At 45.5% G+C, this 20,614-nt stretch overlaps 1 protein-coding gene across 1 annotated transcript in view; it reads left to right on the top strand.

Moving 5' to 3' along the window:
• NID1 (nidogen 1) overlaps positions 1-17,414 on the top strand; it is a 78,485-nt gene extending 61,071 nt beyond the window's left edge. The window contains exons 14-20 of the mRNA XM_070055550.2: positions 947-1,119; positions 5,341-5,467; positions 10,563-10,734; positions 11,944-12,101; positions 13,524-13,647; positions 14,270-14,382; positions 15,272-17,414. Coding sequence (XP_069911651.2) covers positions 947-1,119; positions 5,341-5,467; positions 10,563-10,734; positions 11,944-12,101; positions 13,524-13,647; positions 14,270-14,382; positions 15,272-15,393 — 989 coding nt within the window. The 3' untranslated portion in view covers positions 15,394-17,414. The remainder of the gene's footprint in view (positions 1-946; positions 1,120-5,340; positions 5,468-10,562; positions 10,735-11,943; positions 12,102-13,523; positions 13,648-14,269; positions 14,383-15,271) is intronic.
• The last annotated feature ends 3,200 nt before the right edge of the window (positions 17,415-20,614 follow it).

The raw sequence follows: 20,614 nt of genomic DNA, 5'->3' as shown, positions 1-20,614 counted from the left end.
AGGATTAAGCCAGGTGAGGAATGGGAGGGGCCGACCCAGGGTGCTGGCAGTGAGACTGGAGTGGACTGATGGAACTCGGAGATTCTAGAGGTGCACTGGACTGGTTTATGTCACTAGTTAGGTGTAACAGGCAAGACAGACAAGGGAGAGAACTGGAAATGACCTTGGCAATGACCTGGTCCAGGTCTCACTTTTGAGAGAAGAGGACAGAGCCTAGAAAGGTGCACACACAATGAGAGAGTGACAGGGCCCAGTCCTAGGTTCCCCCAGGTCCCCCAGCACCTGGTCAGTGCTCCTCCCCTGCAGCACCAGCTACCTGTGCACTCCTGGGACAGTGTCATCAGGTGAGTCAGGAAGTGGTGCCAGGGGCCAAGGTCAGCAGTTGGGAGGACAAGGCTGAAGCTGAGGGAGAAGGAGTTCCCCACCATCCCTTAGTTCTTCAAAGCCCAGAAGGAACATGTTCCTGTTTGTCCCATGCGCAGCAGTCCCAGCCCATGGCCGTGGGACAGGGCCCATAGGGCAGGCTCATTCTGCTGGGCTCCTGCAGCGAAGCTTCCATTAGAAGGCGACTCCCCATGGCAGGAGATTCAGGCTGCTGCTGTTAGTGCTTGGTTCACCAGTGGCCAGCCCCAGTGTGCAAAGCAGAGCGTGAATAGCCAAGTGATCTCTGTTAAGAGGGAAGCTAAGCACTTTTTCCCCCACCTGACGCTGAATGTGAAGCCCCTGCCTACATTATCTCGTCCACAAATGTCATTTGGCTGAGCATATCCTACTTCTGCTGCTTCCAGGTGAGAAATGAGTGTTGTGTGGCTACACAGTTTGTTGGGCCATGAAGGTTATGTTACTGATGTGTGGGTGTGCACACACGGTGTGCATGTGTGTATGTGTGCATCTGTGTGTTCCTTGTGTGCACTGGCCTTGCTCATCCACCTCTACTACAACCTAGGTCTGAGTACTGTGGCTCCACCGATTCATCAGAGACCCTTAGTACCTACCGCTGTGATCCCTCTGCCCCCTGGAACCCACCTCCTCTTTGCCCAGACTGGGAAGATAGAGAACGTCCCACTGGATGGAAACACCATGAAGAAGACGGAAGCCAAGGCTTTACTGCATATGCCGGTGAGTGCTGGCTGATTGTACCTGGTGACAGCTCCTGCTCTGTGACCTGCAGAAATAAACAGGGGCCTGGGCTCAAACCCTGGAACGAGGCTTGCTCATCTTCATGGTCCTGGGTTCACTGTATTCCTGAGCTGCCTGGGAGGCTCAGAATGAATGGGAGCAGACTTAGGAAGGCCATGCAGTGATGCCTTGGTGGGGCCTTTGCAGACTTTGGTATCTCACCTGCATGCACCTGTTGGGTTTGACCTTCTGTTCCTGCTAAGTTGATCATGATTCCATCTTTCCAAAGACACCTCGAGGTCTCCTGTCTGCCCTGCTGCAAGTAGCAAGCTCTGGCTTCAAGGCCTTTGAAAGCTTCAGAGATGCGTTTGGTGAATAGGACATTTTTGTGCATAAGTCAGTCACTTGTGAAGCTATTCTGTTTATTAGGGACCCCTGACCTCTGCCAAGAAACCACACAGACCTGGGGGCTTTCACAGTGGACTTGGGGCCGAGTTGCCAACAGAGTGGGAGGGGTGTAAGAGCCTCATGAGGAATGAAGCAGAGCCGGGGGCCCAAGTCATCAGCCCTTGTAAAATAAATTCCAGCAGACGGGTCCATTATTCCTGAGTGGTCACACCAGGGCCTGCTGGGAAATCCTGGAAAGATTCCATGTGTGCATCTTGCCTGTCTCAGGCCTTGCTTCCAGCTTCTCTTTTCTTCCTTGCTGCATGGATCTCCACATCACAGATGCCACACCTACCATATCCCTTCTTTTGGGCCAGAGAAGAAACATCAGCACAAATGTATCCAAAATAAAAGAGGATTCTCAAATGCCTCTTCCGAAGCACCCTTCATCAGATTCATGTCCTTGCCCTGCACAGAACCCTCAATGGGTCCCCAATTGACTTTAGGAGAAAATCCAGTCCTTCCTGGGACTTCACAACTGCAGGCAAGGTGGTGGTTGTGGTGTAGCAGTTAAGACGCCCTTTGGGAAACCCGCATCCCAGATCAGAGTGCCTGGTTTGAGTCCTGGCTACTCCACTTCCTATCCAGCTTCCTCCTAAGGTGCACCCTGAAAGGAAGTAGATGATAGCTCACATACTTGGATCCCTGTCCCCGATGTGGCAGACCCAATTAAGATCTGGGCTGATGGCTTTGTGGGCGTTGGACTGATGGATGGAAGATCTCTGTCTGTCTCTTTAAATTTCCAATAATATGAAAGTAAATAAATATTTTTTTAAAAAAACCCTATAGGTAACATCTGTAGCATAGTAAGTTGCCAACAAGTAGTTGACCATAATTGAAGATTTCAAAATAGCTAATAGAATTTTGAATGTTGCAAACATAAAGAAGTGATATACATCTGAGGTGATAGATGACAGATCCACCAATTACCCTGATTTGAAATACTATACTCTACCCCATAATTATGTGCAGCTAAAAATATAAATTATGAAGGTAGAACAAAAGAGCCCCAAGGGTCTGGCCTCCTGCTATCTCTCCCACCTCATTCCCTGCCACTCCCAATTCACTCACTGGCTTCAGCCCCTGGCCAGGCCTTGAAAACATGCTTGTTCCCATTTCAAAGCCTTTGTACTTACTGTGTCCACCCCACCTGGAGTTCCATCACCCCCAGACACTTGCCCAGTTTATTAGCTCATTTCATGCAACTTCCTGCCAAAGCAACACATCTCAGAGAGGCTGTCAGATGCCCCATCCAGAGAGCAACCTCTGCTGCTCTGTGCCTCTGCTTTGTGTCTCACTGTATTCCTCGCACTACCTGCTACACTGAATATCCATGTATGCGTTCTGTATCTGATGCATATCTTTCCATCAACACTATCAGCACCACAAGACAGGAAACTGTCCATCTGTTTCATGAAGATACTGGTTTCCAGATAGATAATAGCTAGACACACACACACACATAGACACAGGCATGCACACACATATGCATGATATGTACTGGTTTGAGTATCCTCTGTCTGAATTGGCTTGAGATTAGAAGTGTTTCAGATTTTGGAATATTTGCATATATATAGGGGGGATATCTTGGATAAGGGACCTTAATCTAAACATGAAATTCATTTCTCACATATATGCATAGTGTAAAAACAGTTTTATTCAGTATTTGTGCACCTGCATTTTGACTGCAACCTGTCAGATGCAGTTGGGTGTGAAATTTTCCACTTACAGCATCATGTCAGTGATCAAAACTTTCATATTTTGTAGCAATTCAAATGCTGAACCTATAATATATTTATAATGTGAATGCAAATGTATAATGTAAAATTATATTGATAATACAATAAATTTAAAAGCACAGTTTTATCCAAAGTGGTTTGCAGTTACCATTTACCATTTTAAAATTTTTATTTATTTATTTATTTGTTATTTGCAAGGCAACGGAACAGAGGAAAGAGATAAAGTGAGGTCTTCATTCACTTGTTCACTCCTCAAGTGCGTATAGTATCCAGGGCTGAGTCAGGCTGAAGCCAGAGCTTGGAACTCAATCCAGATTTCCCATGTTGTGGCAGAGACTCAGATACTCAAACCAGCACCTGCTACCCCACAGAGGGCACATGCTCCATTTCTTATTCCAAGCACCATGGGGTGCAGGTACCCAAATTGGTGTCTTAATCACTGCCCAAATGCCCACTGTCCACCTCCCCAGCCCCACCTTGTGAAGCTGCCACTTGCAACACCCACATTCCACACCAGGGTGCTGGTTCCAGTCTCCGCTACTCCATTTCTGATTCAGCTTTCTGTCAGGGCATGCATGGGCCCCTGCCAGCCTTGTGGGAGACCTGGATGGAGTTCCTGGTTCCTGGGTTTGGCCTGGCCCAGCCCTGGATATTGCAAGTATTTGGGGAGTGAGCCAGCAGGTGGAAGCTCTCTCGTTCTCTATTGCTCTACCTTTCAAGTGGGTGAAAAATAATCAAGTAAACAGGCAAAAAAGAAGGGTGTAAAGATATTTCATTATGATATCTTTAGGCTCTTGATAGTTTCAGCTTTTAATTTTTGCCTATGGGTAAAGTCAGGTTGAGATTCTTTCTTGCCACATGTTTATCCAGCTGTTCTAGCATTGTTTATTGAAAACACTGTATTTCCTCACTGGCATCTTGGTGCCCTTGTCATAGAACAATTCTTTGTGTATGTGAAGTCTGTTTCTGGGGTCTGTTCTGGCAGATTGATCTATTCATCTCACCTTATGTCTATCACACTGCCTTGAGTATTAAGTTTTTGAAATCAGGGAATTTGAATCTTCTAATTTGTTCTTTTTTGAGAGTGTTCTATTTTAGATTCTTTACATTTCCATATAATCTTTTAGAATAAGAATGTAAATTTGATCAAAAAAGCCTACTAGGACTTTGATAAAGATGATACTGAATCTGTAACTCTAGGGAGACTTGATATCATTAGCAGTTCTCAATCTTATGGTTCACTGTGCTAACTTACCTCTTCATTTAGTTGGATTGTCTTTAATTTTACTCTGTAATGCTTTGTTGTATTCAGTTTGGAGCCTCACACCTTTAAAAATGTTTATTCTTACATATTTTGTGTTTTTTGATGCTGCAAAAATTGTTTTTAAAAAATATTTTCTATTCTTTTATTTACATATAGAAGTATGATTTTATGTTGACCTTATATCCAGCAACTTTGCTAGATTCATTTCTAGTTGTGATAAGTTTTTAGGTTCTCAAGGACTCTCAATAATCATATTCTCTTAGAATGGAGTGGTTTTACTCCCTTTCCAATATTTATGTCTTTTATTTCTTTTTCTTTACAACCATCAGGGAGGCAAAGATTCCTTAAGATAGAAAAAGCATTAGTCATAAGAGTAAAAAAAAATTGATTTAATAAAAATATATGCTCTTTAGAAACATCATGTAAAAAATGAAACAGCCTCTCTGTCTCTCTATCTCACTGTCCACTCTGCCTGTCCAAAAAAAAAAAAAAGAAGAAGAAGAAATAGCAGGCTACCTGAGAGAAAGTAAACATGTACATGTTTCCATGTCTAAGCATATCTGCACATGTGTGTATGAGAAAAGGGTTTTGTCTAAAATAATATATGAAGAACTTGTACAGTTCAATAATAAAATTTTAATAGACAAAAGATTTTAACATACTTCATTTAAAAAGATGTCCAAGTGCCTATAAGCACATGCCGAGGTTCTCATGATTATTAGGCATGCAGGTGGTTGTGGGTAGAGAGTTCTCATTGGTCTTCTCTTTTAGGATAAAGTCATCATCGGACTGGCCTTTGACTGCGTGGACAAGATGGTTTACTGGACGGACATTAGTGAGCCTTCCATCGGGAGAGCCAGTCTACATGGTGGGGAGCCATCTACCATCATTCGACAAGGTGGGTGCATTAGTCAGATTTTGTTACTACAATGAAATACCTGAGACAAGCTATGCAAGAAGGAAACAGGTTTATTTTGGCTCAAGTTCTAGAAGCTCAAGTCCACAATCAGGCATCCCCTTGGTTTGGCCTCTGAGGAGGGTGGTGTTTGAGAATGACAGCACTGGCAGAGGTAGGATCACATGTTGAGCCAGGAAGCAAGAGTGGTTGGCCCAGCTGGGTGTTTATGACCAACTCTGTAGACAACCAGCACAACTCCAGTAACCGAAGGACCTTCCACAATGCCCAGCTCCTAGACTCCATAATTAGATTAAGTTCCCATGTTCTTATATATGAAATTTTTTAGAATGCTTCTACATTTATATTTTACTATCCTCATAATATTCCCATGAAGAAACACAGAATAAACCTCAATTTAAACATGGAAAAAATTAATGCCACAAAAGCATTAAGTCCCACAACATACAGCAGATGCGTGAAAGAGACTGATGGCAATATGACATGGTAGAAAGATATGTACTTTGGAATTATACAGAAACAGGATTCTAAACTTAGCTGCCATTAACTTACAGCTTTTGGATTTATAGTCCATAATAAGTTTGGGGACTAAGTCATGTTCAAGGAGGTGCTTCTCTCCAAAGGGAGGAGAGAACTTCCACTTTGTTTATGGCCTTGTCTAAATACTGACAGAGTTTGTGGATTCAGAAGGCTTCCATAGCCTTGGCAGCTCATGTCACAAGCCTTGGGTGATCACTGATGTCATACGTAGGAGTGTTAATTGTTAAATTAAACACAAGAGTCACTGCATGAACTTCCCATGCAGGACCTCTGTCCTCAAAGAGTTGTATTATAAGTGCACACAAAAGATATATCATTCTGAGGTGCTTCTTTAAAGTTAATTAAGCTTCTAAAGAAAAAAAAGTGAAATTAACTTCAAGATGCAATGACTTTGAACAGCCTTTGTCTCAACAGTAGAGGAACAGTTTATTTTGTTTTGTTTTTCGTCTTTTCTTTTCTGTGCAAATTGTTGAACTCTTAGTGCCAAGTTGGTCTTCTGTATATAAAGCTAACTGAAAATGGATCTTAGTAGAGAAATGGGACTGGGAATGGGAGAGGGAGGAAGGGGAGGGGTGGGAGAGTGAGTGGGAGTGTGGGAATGCTGGGAAGAATCACTATATTCCTAAAGTTGTACTTATGAAATGCATGAAGTCTGTTCTCCTTAAATAAAAGGTTTCTGTGAGGGGGGAAAATAAATTAAAAAAAGAAAAAGAAAAAAATTATGTTCAAGCCATAGCATTGGGCAAGCAAGTATCATTTTTCCTTTTTGGTTTGACGTCTAGCAGCCTACGTGGCTGTTGACACAGTGTGGAGGGGTGGAACACACAGGCAGACACAGGGTCTGGTGGTGTGAGAAGGGCCAGTCCTCTACTTCAAAGCACCACTGTTTCTAGCTCCCATGAAGAGTTCTCCAAGGACTCTTAATTAAATCATGAGCCCCTTTGTTGCAAGCCTAAGAAGGAGAAAATTGAAACAAGGCTAGTGCCTAGGCCTTTCTCTGAAAGCTTTATGTCATCAAGTTTTCATGAACAATAAAAGTCAGACTCGCCAGCAGGGTTGAACATGCATTCTTCCTCGAGCTTCTAAGCCTGGAATTGATTGTCTGAGTGTCTGTCCCATGAGGCGTTCCACTTGGATTTTCCCAAAAGCAGCAAGAAGATGAACCATAACGTACAGAGAATCACAAGCATGTAGCAAATAGCAACTCCGATGGTTGCACCTGTTCCCAACACAATTGTCCAGTTAAGGGGTTGTCACTTCAGCTGTCACATCACAAGCTGGGGTAGGTTCCCTTCTTCACCTTGTCCCCACTGCACTCGCTCTGATTGCCTGCACCAAAGGACAACAGATCAGGCTGAATGCTGCCGACATTTCTGTTTTTTTGTTGCGTCACTGATGATAAAGTGTCTGATGCTTTGGCACAGCCTGCACTTCACCACCTAACCCCAATCCCTTAAGGATACCAATTGAAATCAAGAACTCTACATTGTTTTATTGCCTACATTCAACAAGTCAGGACTGTTTTACAACAGGTGTCCTTTATCTGGCTTAAAGACCATTACAACAAAAATCCAGGCAAAAATGACCCTGTTCTGAAAAGGTCAAGAATTACATGTTGCTTAATAGGTCAGTGACTCATCAGCTTAGCTGGGAATGTTTTTGCTCAAAAGACATGATCAAGCTGATGGTACTTGTTGTGAAGTTACTTTTGTTCCTCTGTCAAATGTACACATCAAAGGGCCATCTTTGAAGTCTTTGAGCCTTATTTCATGTTTCTTTTTATTTACTTATAAGGTTCATTTTCTTTATTTTAAAGACAGAGTGAGAAGGGAGAGAGAGAGAAAGAGATCTTCCATATGCTGGTTCACTCCCCAAATGGCCATGATGGTTGGGTTTGGGCTAGGCTGAAACCAGGAGCCAGAAACTCCGTCCAGGTCTCCCACGTGGGTGCAGGGGCCCAAGTACTTGAGCCATCATCTGCTACCTTCCCAGGTGCATTAGCAGAGAGCTGGATCACAAGTGGAGCAGCCGGGACTTGAACTGGTGCCCATAGGGGATGCTGGCACCTCAGGCAGCAGCTTTACCCCCTATGCCACAGCCCTGGTGCCCTGACCATTAATTTTCAAAACACTCAAAACACTAACTCCCCAGTTCATATCTAGGGCATTTACAGCCAGGACTAGAACTAGCACTCATAGAGGATGCCAGAGTCGGCAGGCTGAGGCTTAACCCACTGCACACAGCACCACCCCGTCATATTTTCTTTTTATTTAGGAACGAATGTAGCTTTTTCGGTTTCCAGCTTACACGTCTCCCTAACAATTGATGTTCTGGAAGCGTCCCTATCCTGGTGAACAACCCCTGGGGCATGTTTTCCCTTCCTTGGCTCCTTCACAGGAGACAAGAAGCTGAGGCTGAATTCACTATGTCTGGCTTTGGATACAGACCCCAAATCCTTCTCTGGGAGCCAACAGACTATATAAAGTCTGCTCGTTTTCATGCTTTGGTTTAATGAAGTTCAAAAATGCCTTTTTTGCATCTTCTCTCTCTCTCTCTCAAAAATGTTGCTACTATTATCTACTATTTGATTTAAAAACCCAGTGGAAGTGGGGAGTATGTCATCATTTGCTATTTCCTGTTGTTTTTGGACCTGATAGTCATCCAAGAAAACTTGAAGCACAGCAAGAAACATTCCAAGCAGAAAGCCTACTCACTGGGGAAACAGAACACAACCAAAACAGGATCTGTGCAAAGAAAGAACTCTATGTATTTATATATTAATATGAGGGACAGGAACTTGCGTGGTACAGGTTGGATTTCCCTAGTGCATGAGAGTGGCGGTGGTTATCTTTTCTTCCTTATTTCATTCAGTCCGAATCCTGGACTTCTCTTCCCTTGAGGTGAAGTCCCAGCCAAATATTCTAGGAACGATGGTAATCTGTCTCCTCTGACAGGAGCAGTGCAGCTCTGTCACCTCTGTCACCTTGCTCTCTAGGCTTCTTCCTCCCACTGAACAGTAAAGGGCAAGCCTTCCCAGCACAGCCCCCGAGGGAGTTCTTTCTGGTTGGGGGTGGAGAAGGGCTTTGGTTGTCAGGACCAGATGTTATAGAGAGACGGCGGGACATGGAGCTTCCTCCAGGGTTTCCCTGCTGGTATCCTATTGATTTTCTTGTTGATCAGCTTTGGTCCTCCTCCCCCTCCCCTTACCCCTCTCCAAGTCTGAGCCACTCGTGTCTCTCACACAGAATGTGCTCATTTCAAATACACCCCCACAGTGATCTGCTCTGTCTGAAAGCCACAAAGGGACTGACAGGGGATCAGTTTCCCTGTCTCTGTACCTTCAGGGAGGTGGGAAGTATTTGAATACTGTATACTTCCCCACTTTATTTTGGGTAGTACAGACCTCGTTCAAGTGTGGTTTCTGAGTCTTCATAAATGTCCCTTGGGAATGTCCTTTCCCGGACTTCAGTGTTTCTGTTTTAGGGGCCCAGTGAAGGCCTGAACCCAGGGAGCCGAGGGTCTGCAGTGCTTTTAACTTGATGGAGGAACCCAGTCTTCACAGCCCAGATTCCTCAAATGGGGCATCCTCTTCCCCTTCCTGTGTACACTGTACTCAGTGGCCTTCAGTCCTCTCATCTGTAGAGGGAAAAAATCATCAGTGGTACCAATAAAACCCAAGTTGCCTTTCTTTGTTTTTGTTTTGTTTTGTTTTGCTTTGTTTTAAAGTTTAAGAAAAGCATTGCTATCTTCAACAAATATGACTTAAAAGGGAGCACAAGACTCACATTGCAAGTTCCCAGTGGCAACCCTTGGTTTGAAACCAGTTGTTGTGGACCAGTGGAGACCTCCAGGAGGCTTATTTGTAATTACTGTCACTCCATCTATGTACCCCTTATACTTCTATGAAGTAACAGCTACAATTTCTTGGAGGTATTGTTTCTCTGAAATGACCTTTCTAACACACAATTATCAAATACCATAGCTCCATGTGTTCCATTCCCCACCTTAAGATCTTTCTGGGCCTCCCCTTGGCCCATGAGATAAGCTCAAAGCTTGTTATCTCAGCACCCTAACTGCATCTCTGGCCACTGTCCCACCTCTTGTCTCCAGCTGTGTAAGATTACATACAGTTCACATCAAGCCAGGTCTGAGCTTTCCTTAAATTCTGATCCTGCTACCTGAAAACCCTCATATAGCATCTTTGCCTGACACACTCTTATCCATCCTTAGGAGCCAGCTTCAAGAAGCTACTTCCCTGGGAATCCCTCCGTGGCTTCCCCAGGCTGGGCCCTGGGTCTCTCCTGGGCTGTGGGCAACAGCACAGTTGTCATTACAGTCCTGGTCCCCAGCGCAGTGAGCAAATGAATGATGTCGGATTTGTCACTCTGAGGGTTGCTTGTCTATAAACAGCAGGCATTTCACATTCAAAGCCACAGGGAGTGGACGTCATGGGAAAGAGCACTGAGTAATCAGAAACAAACCAAGTCGGCACCTGCTTGGACAAAAAAAGTCAGCGGCGCTCTCTGTGTGGTTCTAGATCTCGGGAGCCCGGAAGGCATCGCCGTTGACCATCTGGGCCGCAACATCTTCTGGACGGATTCTCAGCTGGACCGGATAGAAGTTGCCAAGCTGGATGGCACCCAGCGCCGGGTGCTGTTCGAGACCGATTTGGTGAACCCCCGAGGCATCGTGACGGATTCCGTGAGAGGGTATCATTGCGTGAATATGTGTGTGCCTCTGTTCCACCCACATCTGCCCTTCCGGATGTTCCCAGATGTGAGGCTCTGACTCCAGTGGTGAAGTAGTACAGGATGGAGGGTGCTATACGTGACTATAGTCAGTAGAACGCGGGGCACGTGTTCCAATGTGGACTTGCGACCATGCCCCGCTTGCACACCTTTTGCCAAGGCTTTGTAAGGTGACAGCTCAGAAGTTGGGTATTTTCCCTATGGATTGAGTACAGATCAACACTCCAGCTGTATAAACCCCCAAAGAGCACCTAGGTGTACCCCTGGGGAGACGTGCCTGTGGGGTTCTTCAGCTCATCCCCACCTTTGTTAGCTTCCCCTCACTGTAGGCTCTGAACCTCACACCCCAGGCCTGCAACTCCTTCATGCTTGGGTTCCTTCCCTTTGGGACTACATCCTCTCATTCTGTGGCCCCTCAGCCAACTCCTCAGGGGCAGACACCTTGACCGCAGCCTCTGCCAGCCTCTGCATCTTACCTCTGTCTGGCCCCCTGCATCTGTTGTGCCCTCTGGACTGGTGGCATAATACAGGGAATTCTCAGCAGTTAAAGGCTTTTGTTTGATTAACAACCCTATTGACATAGCCTATCAGTTATGTTAAAGGGAACTGAATGTGTTAGTAACAGAATAAGCAAATTCCAGGGTCTGCAAGAGAGCTCATGTCACATCATCTGCAGATCATGTATAGCCATTCTGTGTTTTCTTTCTTTCCTTTTCTTTTTTCTTTCTTTCTTTTTTTTTTTTTTTTTTAGATTTATTTATTTGAAAGGCCGAGTTACAGAGAGGCAGAGAGATAGAGGTCTTCTATCCTCTGGTTCATTCCCAAAATGGCCACAATGGCAGGAGCTGCACCAATCCCACGCCAGGAGCCAGGAGTTTTTTCTGGGTCTCCCACCTGGGTGAAGGGGCCCAAGGACTTGGGCCATCTTCTACTGCTTTCCCAGGCCACAGCAGAGAGCTGGATTGGAAGTGGAGCAGCCGGGACTCAAACCAGTACCCATATGAGATGCTGGCACCGCAGGTGGTGGCTTTACCCACTATGCCACAGCACCAGCCCCCTCCATTCTGTTTTCACATCTGCTCATCTCTTTGGAAAAGAGTTGTTTCATAAACTTTTTCTCATAGGTCTTTCTTATTTCTCTTCCTCTTTCCCCTTCTTTTCGTCCTCCAGGAACCTTTATTGGACAGACTGGAACAGAGACAACCCCAAAATCGAGACTTCCTACATGGACGGCACCAACCGCAGGATTCTTGTGCAGGATGACCTGGGCTTGCCCAACGGGCTGACCTTTGACGCGTTCTCATCTCAGCTCTGCTGGGTGGATGCAGGTGATGGCTTTCCCCTGTCCAGGGAGAGTTCTCCATCTTTGGCAGACTACAGCCTTGGCCAAATCTAACCTGCCACTTACTGTCATGTAACCCAGAAGTTTTATGGGTTTTGCATTTCAAAATGTTACATTTTGTTTTATTTGTTTTTAAAAAATTTATTTATTTATTTGAAAGTCAGAGTTCCACAGAGGGAGAAGGAGAGAGGTCTTCCATCCACTGGTTCACTCCCCAATGGGTCACAACGGCTGGAGCTGTGCAAATCCGAACCCAGGAGCCTCCTCTGGGTCTTCCCATGTGGATGCAGGGGCCCAAGGAGTCAGGCCATCTTCTGCTGCTTTCCCAGGCCATAGCAGAGAGCTGGATTGGAAGTGGAGCAGCCGGGTCTCAAACCGGCACCCATATAGGGTGCCAGTACTGCAGGCAGCAGCTTCACCTGCTACACCACAGTGCCAGCCCCAAAATGTTACATTTTAAGTTGTTGTATAAATACCTGCCTACTGTTCCTGGTTTTGCCTCACAGCCAAAGCTGTCTGACTCCTGTTCTAAGTGGTACCACACAGACCTGTAGACATCCTGATATCTGTTAAGCAATTCACAGCTTACATTTTTCATAGCTCTCTCTGTCCCCCAGAAGCTTAGGCAGGACTTGGAGCCAAGAAAGATAAAGTAAGAGCACCCACAAGCAGTCCCTGCTGTATGCCCCTTTCCTGGCAACTGTGGGGTGTCCCTCAGGCCAGGGATGTGGGCAGAATGCTCAGTCAGGGAGGAACATCTATCTTCTCTCTCCGTAGGAGTCTCTATTGAGTAATATCTGTTCCAGACACTCTGTCAGGTGCCACGTGGGATGCAGAGGCTATGAGGCACAGTGCCCATCCCGTTAGGACAGAGTGAGGCATGAGCACTTCAGTGAAATCCCAGGCCTTAAGATGCAGTCATCATGCAGGCCTTTGATGGAAGCCGGGTGCAGCTGCTCACCAGTGCTGTGGGTTAGCAATCCTTAAAGGCTCTGAATTCATAGAGCAGGAGGGGCTGGAGAAGCTTCAGGAAGGAGGAACTTGGACAAGAGCTGGAAGATGATGTATTTCCTCCCGAGAGAAAGGAGCCTGGGGGTAGGAGCAGACCTAGGCACCAGCTGCTTCCAGACCAGCTGAGCCGAGTTGCATTTTCTCTGCCCCAGCCCCCGACTCCCCAGCAGAAGCAGGTGTGGGAGCCAGAGTGGCAGTGGGTATCGATCGTTGAAAGGGGCAAGGCACAGGAGCGAGAGACAGCTCTCCAGTTTTAAGACCAGGCTGCATGTATTCTCTAGGATTTGTCACTGTAATGCCAAATTTCTCCCACCTCTGCCCCTGGCACCCTCCAGTTGTGACACAAAGGGCCCACTTCTGGTGCGAACAATGAGGGACTTGTCTTTGCTGCACACAGGCACCAACCGGGCAGAGTGCCTGCACCCCAGTCAGCCAAGCAGACGCAAGGTCCTCGAAGGGCTCCAGTATCCTTTTGCTGTGACGAGCTACGGGAAGAATCTGTACTACACAGACTGGAAGACGTAAGTTGGCTGCTGCTGAGGCTGGGCGGGCCTGTGCTCCACTCTGTCTCTGGGAAGCCAGGCCCTTTCCTCTGGCCCCTTGTCTTGACCTTGACATGCAGAGATGTCCTTTCTTCCTCACCCTTGGGCTGTCAGGATGCAGGTGGGGGTGGAGGAGAAGGGGAGCAGGAGGTGCCCCTTGTCATCTGGATGCTCCTGGCAGGGCAGTTTCAAGTCTGTGAACTTGGACTTCCTGAGCACGTCTGTCCCTTCCCCCCATGTCCAGTCATGCCTGTTTATGGTTCTTAAACCGCAATGTTCCCACAGCCCCTTGTTGACCACCCTTTCTGCAAAAGGAGGGGTGAAACTGAGGAGGCAGCTGGCCAGGGCTCTGAAGAGAAAGCCTGTTTCCTGCCTGGAATTTAGAGAGGGAGGAGACAGCTGGCTGACCATCACCTTTCTTTGGGAAGCCAGAGAAATGCAGGCCTGATGCACCCCAGGAGGGAGGGATGTCTCAGGAGCAAGGCCACCGTATCTGCTTATGGCCTCCAGTTTATACCCAAAACTGCAAAAAAGTCACTCCCTGGAGAAAGGTTCAAACCATCAGATGTACTTCTGAGCTCCTGACTTTTGTGCTCTGTAGGAATTCTGTGGTGGCTGTCGATCTGGCTGTTTCCAAAGAGACGGATTCCTTCCACCCCCACAAGCAGACCCGGCTGTATGGCATCACCACGGCCCTGTCTCAGTGTCCCCAAGGTAACTCGCCTGTACTGTTACTCCCCATACTCCTGGGGGCAACCTGGTGATATAGAGTCCACGCTGTGGCTGCTGCCGGTATAACTGCTAGCCGTCCTGTCTCTCAAGGATCTTCATTACTGAGTACATGAGCCAGGTGAATACATAGAACACACCCAGGCCTGAAGTAGACAGAGATAAAGTACTGAGTCTTGGACTGGGTCTAGAAGTATACAGTCTTCAGGTTCCAAATGGAACATTAATGTTCGGATCTCTGCTGATTTAAAGTCCATATATTTGGCCAAACAGTGATAACAATAACTAATAAAAATAATTTCAAGTATATGTTTGGCATTTACTGAGAGCTAGTAAGTTGGCATAGATCAACTCGCTTTGTATTCGTAGTTCATTTCATCCTCACAGCAGCCCTATGAGGTGGGCACTGCTGTGCTCATTTTATAAATGAGGAAATGGAAACAAGTTCAAAGTCGCACCTCTCATGGTGCCAGCCTGGCTCCAGAGTCCATACCATGCTGCCTCTCAAAGGCCTCTCCGCTTCTCTACTTTTCTCCTTCTCCCCGTTAGAGTGAAACCAGGAGTGTAAGTAGATAGAAAGTGCTCTATGCTTTAAGAGTCTGCCTCCATGTTCTAATGAGAGCTGGAGAACCCTCCCTGAGATCTGTTTTATAGCTTTAGTGGTAAGTTTGTATAGCCCCCAAATTGAGAATCAGCGTTTTTGCCTGTCTGGTTTAACAAACAATGGATTAGCTTAGCTGTTCTCTGTTCCCCTGGAATGGGCCACAATTTTGGCCTCTCAGAAAATGAAGTAAGGTTAATACGGTGTCCTGTCTCTCAGTGGCTGTTGAGTCAGGTCAGAGAAGGCTGTTGAACTGATTTCTGCCTTTTGCAGGCCACAACTACTGCTCTGTGAACAACGGCGGCTGCACTCACCTCTGCTTGGCCACTCCAGGTAGCAGGACCTGCCGTTGTCCTGACAACACCATGGGAGTGGACTGTATTGAGCGGAAATGAAGACAAGACTGCCGTGTTTCCTCTCCAAGTATTTCACAGGAGCATCCTACTTGAATCTACTTGGTCCAGACTGAAAAACTGTCCTCTGCCTGAGTGACCACTAGGTTCAGGCCCATCCCAGCCTGAGCCCCAACAACTTTCCCCCCACTATTCCCCACAACATACACTTCTTTAATGGGAAAGTTTCTCCCCCTGTATGAGGACAGAATTCCCACCCTGGCCCAACTCCAGATAAGCTTATACAAGCCTGGGTGATGATTACCTACCCCATCCCAGTTCCCTGGACCTTTCCCAAAACCTAGTCTCTCTCCCAGTGGTGAGTAGAACCAGCCAAGGCCTAAGTCATCCCCCTCTTTGTGGCCTTAAAAGCTCAGCCTCATTCTGAGGTACCTACCATCCTATCAGCTGCTTAACACACCAGCCTGGGTCTGCCTAGGTGAGGTTGTGAGTGAAGGAGGGAGTTAGCCCTCCCTTACTTTTTCTCTTGGTGCTCTGATTTCCCTCTTTATATTCCCATTTTTTTATTCCCTAGTTCCTCATCACCTTCATTCCAAGGCCCTCATTGTAATGACCATGTTCTGCCTTTTGATAAGAAATTACCCATCCTAGAGGATATATGGGTACTTTGTGGATGATAATGAGCATCCTTTTCCAGATGAGGTATTGGCATTTCAGTAGTAGCCTTTGATACTCAAAGGCTTAAGTCAAAGGAGTATCCTATGATAGGAATTTCAAAGTGTAGAGTCAGATGTTTGAGGATGAGGAATTATTTTGATGTGCCTTAAATTATACCAGAGATTACCAAAGTCATCCTGTTTTCCCAAAGCTCCTGTATTCCAGCATGTGGTCTCTGGTGCTGTGTTGGTCTTCACCTTCATTGCTAGCACTGAAGTCCACTCTCCTCACGGAGATTTGTCTGAGGTCTGAGACAGACACAGTTTAGAGCTGGTACAAGGTGATGACTTAACCAGTTCATCAGTTTTTGTCTTTGCTCCAGAGAACCAATTTATAAATAACCATGAATCTGCTTATCCTTTTGTTCTCCATCTTTGAACTTTAGTGGCTAAATGTGCATCTGAAGACACAGTATAGGAAGAGCAAATTGAATAATTATCTTAATGGTCCAGACTCTTTATTGCTCGTTTGTCTAATTAAAGGGACCACTGCTACATTTAATATTTATGTTTTTACAATTTGTTTAGAGAACCTCTTCCATTAGTAGCTAGTGTTGTCTTTTGTCAACTGCTTCCCAGAGTCCTAAAGCAATAGAAATTTTGGACTGAAAGTTGAGCATAAGGTGTTTGAGTCAATAAAGGATGGGATAAGGGAGTACAGAAGACTCAAAGTATCATGAAGAGATTATCCAAGAGCAGGAATGGAAAGCCCAAGAGAAATGGGTGAGGGGAGGGGATTTATGAATGGCAATTAAAAAAAAAAAAAACCCTTAAATAACTACACAGAGAAAATGACATATTTTGCCAAAGAACACTTATACTTGAGAACATAGAAAAAATTTTCCTGAAATTCTCCTTGGACAAGAGATCCCTCCCCATTTCTTCAAATCCCAGTGTACTCAATGCCTCCACCTACATACCCTCCTACCATTGTCCTCACTTGCTTGTGCAGCACATTGGAAACTAAGTTGGGAGAAAGTGTTTCCTTAAATGATTGGAGTTTGTTTTCAGAGTCAATTTTGTCCCCAACAATCATAAGCTTTGGGGAACATCTGAGTCTTTTATATAGTGCAACCTCATAAATTACTCTTTCTTCTTGTATTTATCATTCCATATCAAGCCTTCTGTATCAAATGTTCATCATGATTTTATAAGTTTTATAACTATTTTATTCACTTTACTAGATTCATTCTAAAAGTTTTTAAATGGTAAATTCCTAAACTGTGGAAACCTCTGAAGGTGCTTAATAACTGTTGCCCCAGATTTATACAAATATTTGATGACTCCTTGAGTTTATCACCATACAAATACTTGTACATGAAATAAAAAAAACTTTTGTTAAAAAAATCTTTATCTTTTTTGAGTTAAGAGATTTGATGTTGATAGGGTAATTCATGGCACAGACATACAGCCAGGGTCCAGTGTTGTGGCACAGTAGGTTAAGAGACCACCTGCAGTGCCAACATCCCATATGGGTGCTGGTTTGAGTCCCAGCTGCTCCACCTCTGATCCATCTACCTGCTAATGTGCCTGGGAAAGCAATGGAAGATGGCCCAATTATTTGGACCCCTGCCACTCACATAGAAAACCCAGATGGAATTCCAAGCTCTTGACTTCAGCTGGGGTGGCCATTTCAGGATTGAACCAGCTGATGGGAAATCCTTCTTTCTGTAACTCTTTGTTTCAAATATATAAGTAAATCCTTTTTTTAAAAGCCATTTAATAGGCTTCAAAAACCTAAAGACTCAGAAAGTCTTACTCCACTGTTATAACAGGTGATATATTTTGTGAACACAAGTTTACAAAAGATTTACGGGATTGTAATTGACTTAAAATTAATGATGTCACAGATACCAAACCACCCTTTTGGACATTGCATTCATTTTTTGTTTTTTTTGGAAAAATGTATTCTAGTTACAAGCAATACAGAGGTTCCAAATTCAGCTCTTAAGATGAGCTATGTATTTTATCCCCCTCCTCACTTTTGACCATCAAGTGAGATCATTGATAGGCATTACCATCCATGCCAGTCCATGGGTGGGATGAGAATGGCAACTGACTTGGACAGAGCGGAAGGAGCTTGAAGTTGTAGGAACGAGGCGCCCAGAGCTCAGTTGTAACAGAAGGAAACTGGTACTTTGGCTTCCCTGTGAAAGATACAATTGACAGAATCAGCATGCAGCCTGCCAGTATGAGTTGGGTGGAAGGGAAAATTTTTATTGGGACTAAAATTCCCAGAGTTCTGGTCAAAAAAATCTAGGTACCTAAAGATGACATCAGGAAAGATGGTGGAGTAGGAAGTGCCAAGAATCGAACCCTTTATCCGAACAGCAATTGAACTGACAGGGGCTGACTGAGCCAGCTATTTTGGAAGTCTGGTTTTAACAGCCCCATTGCAGCACCAGCAGAGAGCTTAGAAGAAGCTAGTAAGCCTGAGTCAATTTTAGTACTTTTTTTTTTTTTTTTTTTTTTGGACAGGCAGAGTGGACAGTGAGAGAGAGAGACAGAGAGAAAGGTCTTCCTTTGCCGTTGGTTCACCCTCCAATGGCCGCCGCAGCCGGCGCACCACGCTGATCTGATGGCAGGAGCCAGGTACTTATCCTGGTCTCCCATGGGGTGCAGGGCCCGAGCACTTGGGCCATCCTCCACTGAACTCCCTGGCCACAGCAGAGAGCTGGCCTGGAAGAGGGGCAACCAGGACAGAATCTGGCGCCCCGACCGGGACTAGAACCTGGTGTGCCAGCGCCGCAAGGTGGAGGATTAGCCTGTTGAGCCACGGCACCGGCAATTTTAGTTCTTTCTTACAAGTGGCTACTATGCCCCATCAGGCAGCCACATTCCTGGTGTGCCTTGCTGGAGCCAGAGTGGATACTCAGACTTTGTTCTCCAAAACTCAGATTTATTGGTCTGATTACCAGTTGCTGCTTTTGATCATTGATGGGCCAGCACATAATAAAATCTTCATGACACTGGATTTAGCAATGATTTCTTGGGAATAATACCAATAGCACAAGCAATAGAAGAAAAATAGGTAAATAGGACTTAAAAAGATTTGTGCATCAAAGGATACTATTAACAGAATAAAAAGACAACAATTTGGAGAAAATACCTTCAAATCTTACATCTCTTATGACATCCAGAATATTCAAAGAACTCCCTCCTGCCACTTAACAACAAGCCATTCCAAAATAAGTAAAGCGTGGGCACTCTGGCATAACTGGTAAAGCTGCCACCTGCAGTGCTGGCATCTCATATGGGTGCCAGTTCCAGTCTCGGCTGCTCTACTTCCAATCCAGCTCTTTGCCATGGCCTGGGAAAGCAGTAGAGGATGGCCCAAGTCCTTAGGCCTCTGCACCCATGTGTGAGACCCAGAAGAAGCTTCTGGCTCCTGGCTTTGGATCAGCGCAGCTCTGGCCGTTGTGGCCATCTGGGTATGAACCAGTGGATGGAAGACCTCTCTACCTCTGCCTCTCTATAACTCTGCCTTTCAAATAAATAAATAAATTTTTTTAAAAAAATAAGTGATTTGAATAAATGTATTTCCAAAGGAGAATTACAAATGGACATTTAGGCATAAGAAAGATGCTCAACATCATTAGTCATTACAGAAATGCTAATCAAAACCACAACTTGGTACTACTTCACATCCTTTTGAATGGCTATTATCAAAAACAAGTGTTTAGGAGGATGTGGAGAAATTGGAACCCTTGTTCATTGCTATTTGAAATGTAAAATGGGGCAGACCCTGTGGAAAACAGTTCAGTGGTTCCACAAAAAACTGAATATAGAATTGCCATATGTTCCAGGAGTTCTACTCCTAGGTATCTACCTGTCGCTCCCCTATTCGCGGAGGAATGACACAGGACCCTGCGCTGTTCTTTTGTCTGCTCGGCCCTTCCCTGGTTTGCTGTTGGTCCTTCCCGGGTTGGCTGCCGACCCCTCCACCTCTGTGGAGGGGCGGCTCCCCCTGCCACTTTCCCCACTTCCACGGAGAAGCGGCACACCGCCGGCCGGCTCTCTCGGGGGCTGCACAGGTGTTCCTTCAGATGTACCCTGGTGCATGTTGTCTCTCTCCTCCTTTATAGTCCTCTTCCACCAATCCCAACTCTGCTATCCACATGCTGAGCACGCTGCTCTCCTCCAATCAGGAGCAGGATCAGCTCCTGCAGCTTGTCAAACTGATGAGGCAGCTGCATAGAGGTTGTTTGGTCTCTTTCTCTCAGCGCCATATTGTGGGAGAGCAGATGCATAGAATAAGTCTTAATTCCAGTAACTTAGTCTAGTCTCAGTTGCTCCCCACATCTACCCAAAAGAATTAAAAGCAGGGGCTGAAACTTACGTGCCAGTATTCTTTGCAGGATTGCTTACCCCAGCCAAAAGGTAGAAACAACCCAAATGTCTATCAACAGATGAATGGATAAAAAAATGAAATGTGGTATATCTATAAAATAGAATGTTATCCAACCATAAAGGGGATGAACTTTGAAGACATGCTACATGATGTAAGCCAGACACAAATATGACATGATTTCACTCCTAAGGTAGCT

This window comes from Oryctolagus cuniculus, chromosome 13, assembly GCF_051225735.1.
Source record: "Oryctolagus cuniculus isolate XC-2025 breed Fujian yellow rabbit chromosome 13, ASM5122573v1, whole genome shotgun sequence".
Classification (NCBI taxonomy): Eukaryota; Metazoa; Chordata; class Mammalia; order Lagomorpha; family Leporidae; genus Oryctolagus; species Oryctolagus cuniculus.
The sequence above is the reverse complement of the archived record's forward strand: the minus strand, read 5'-3'. Positions and strand labels throughout refer to the sequence as shown.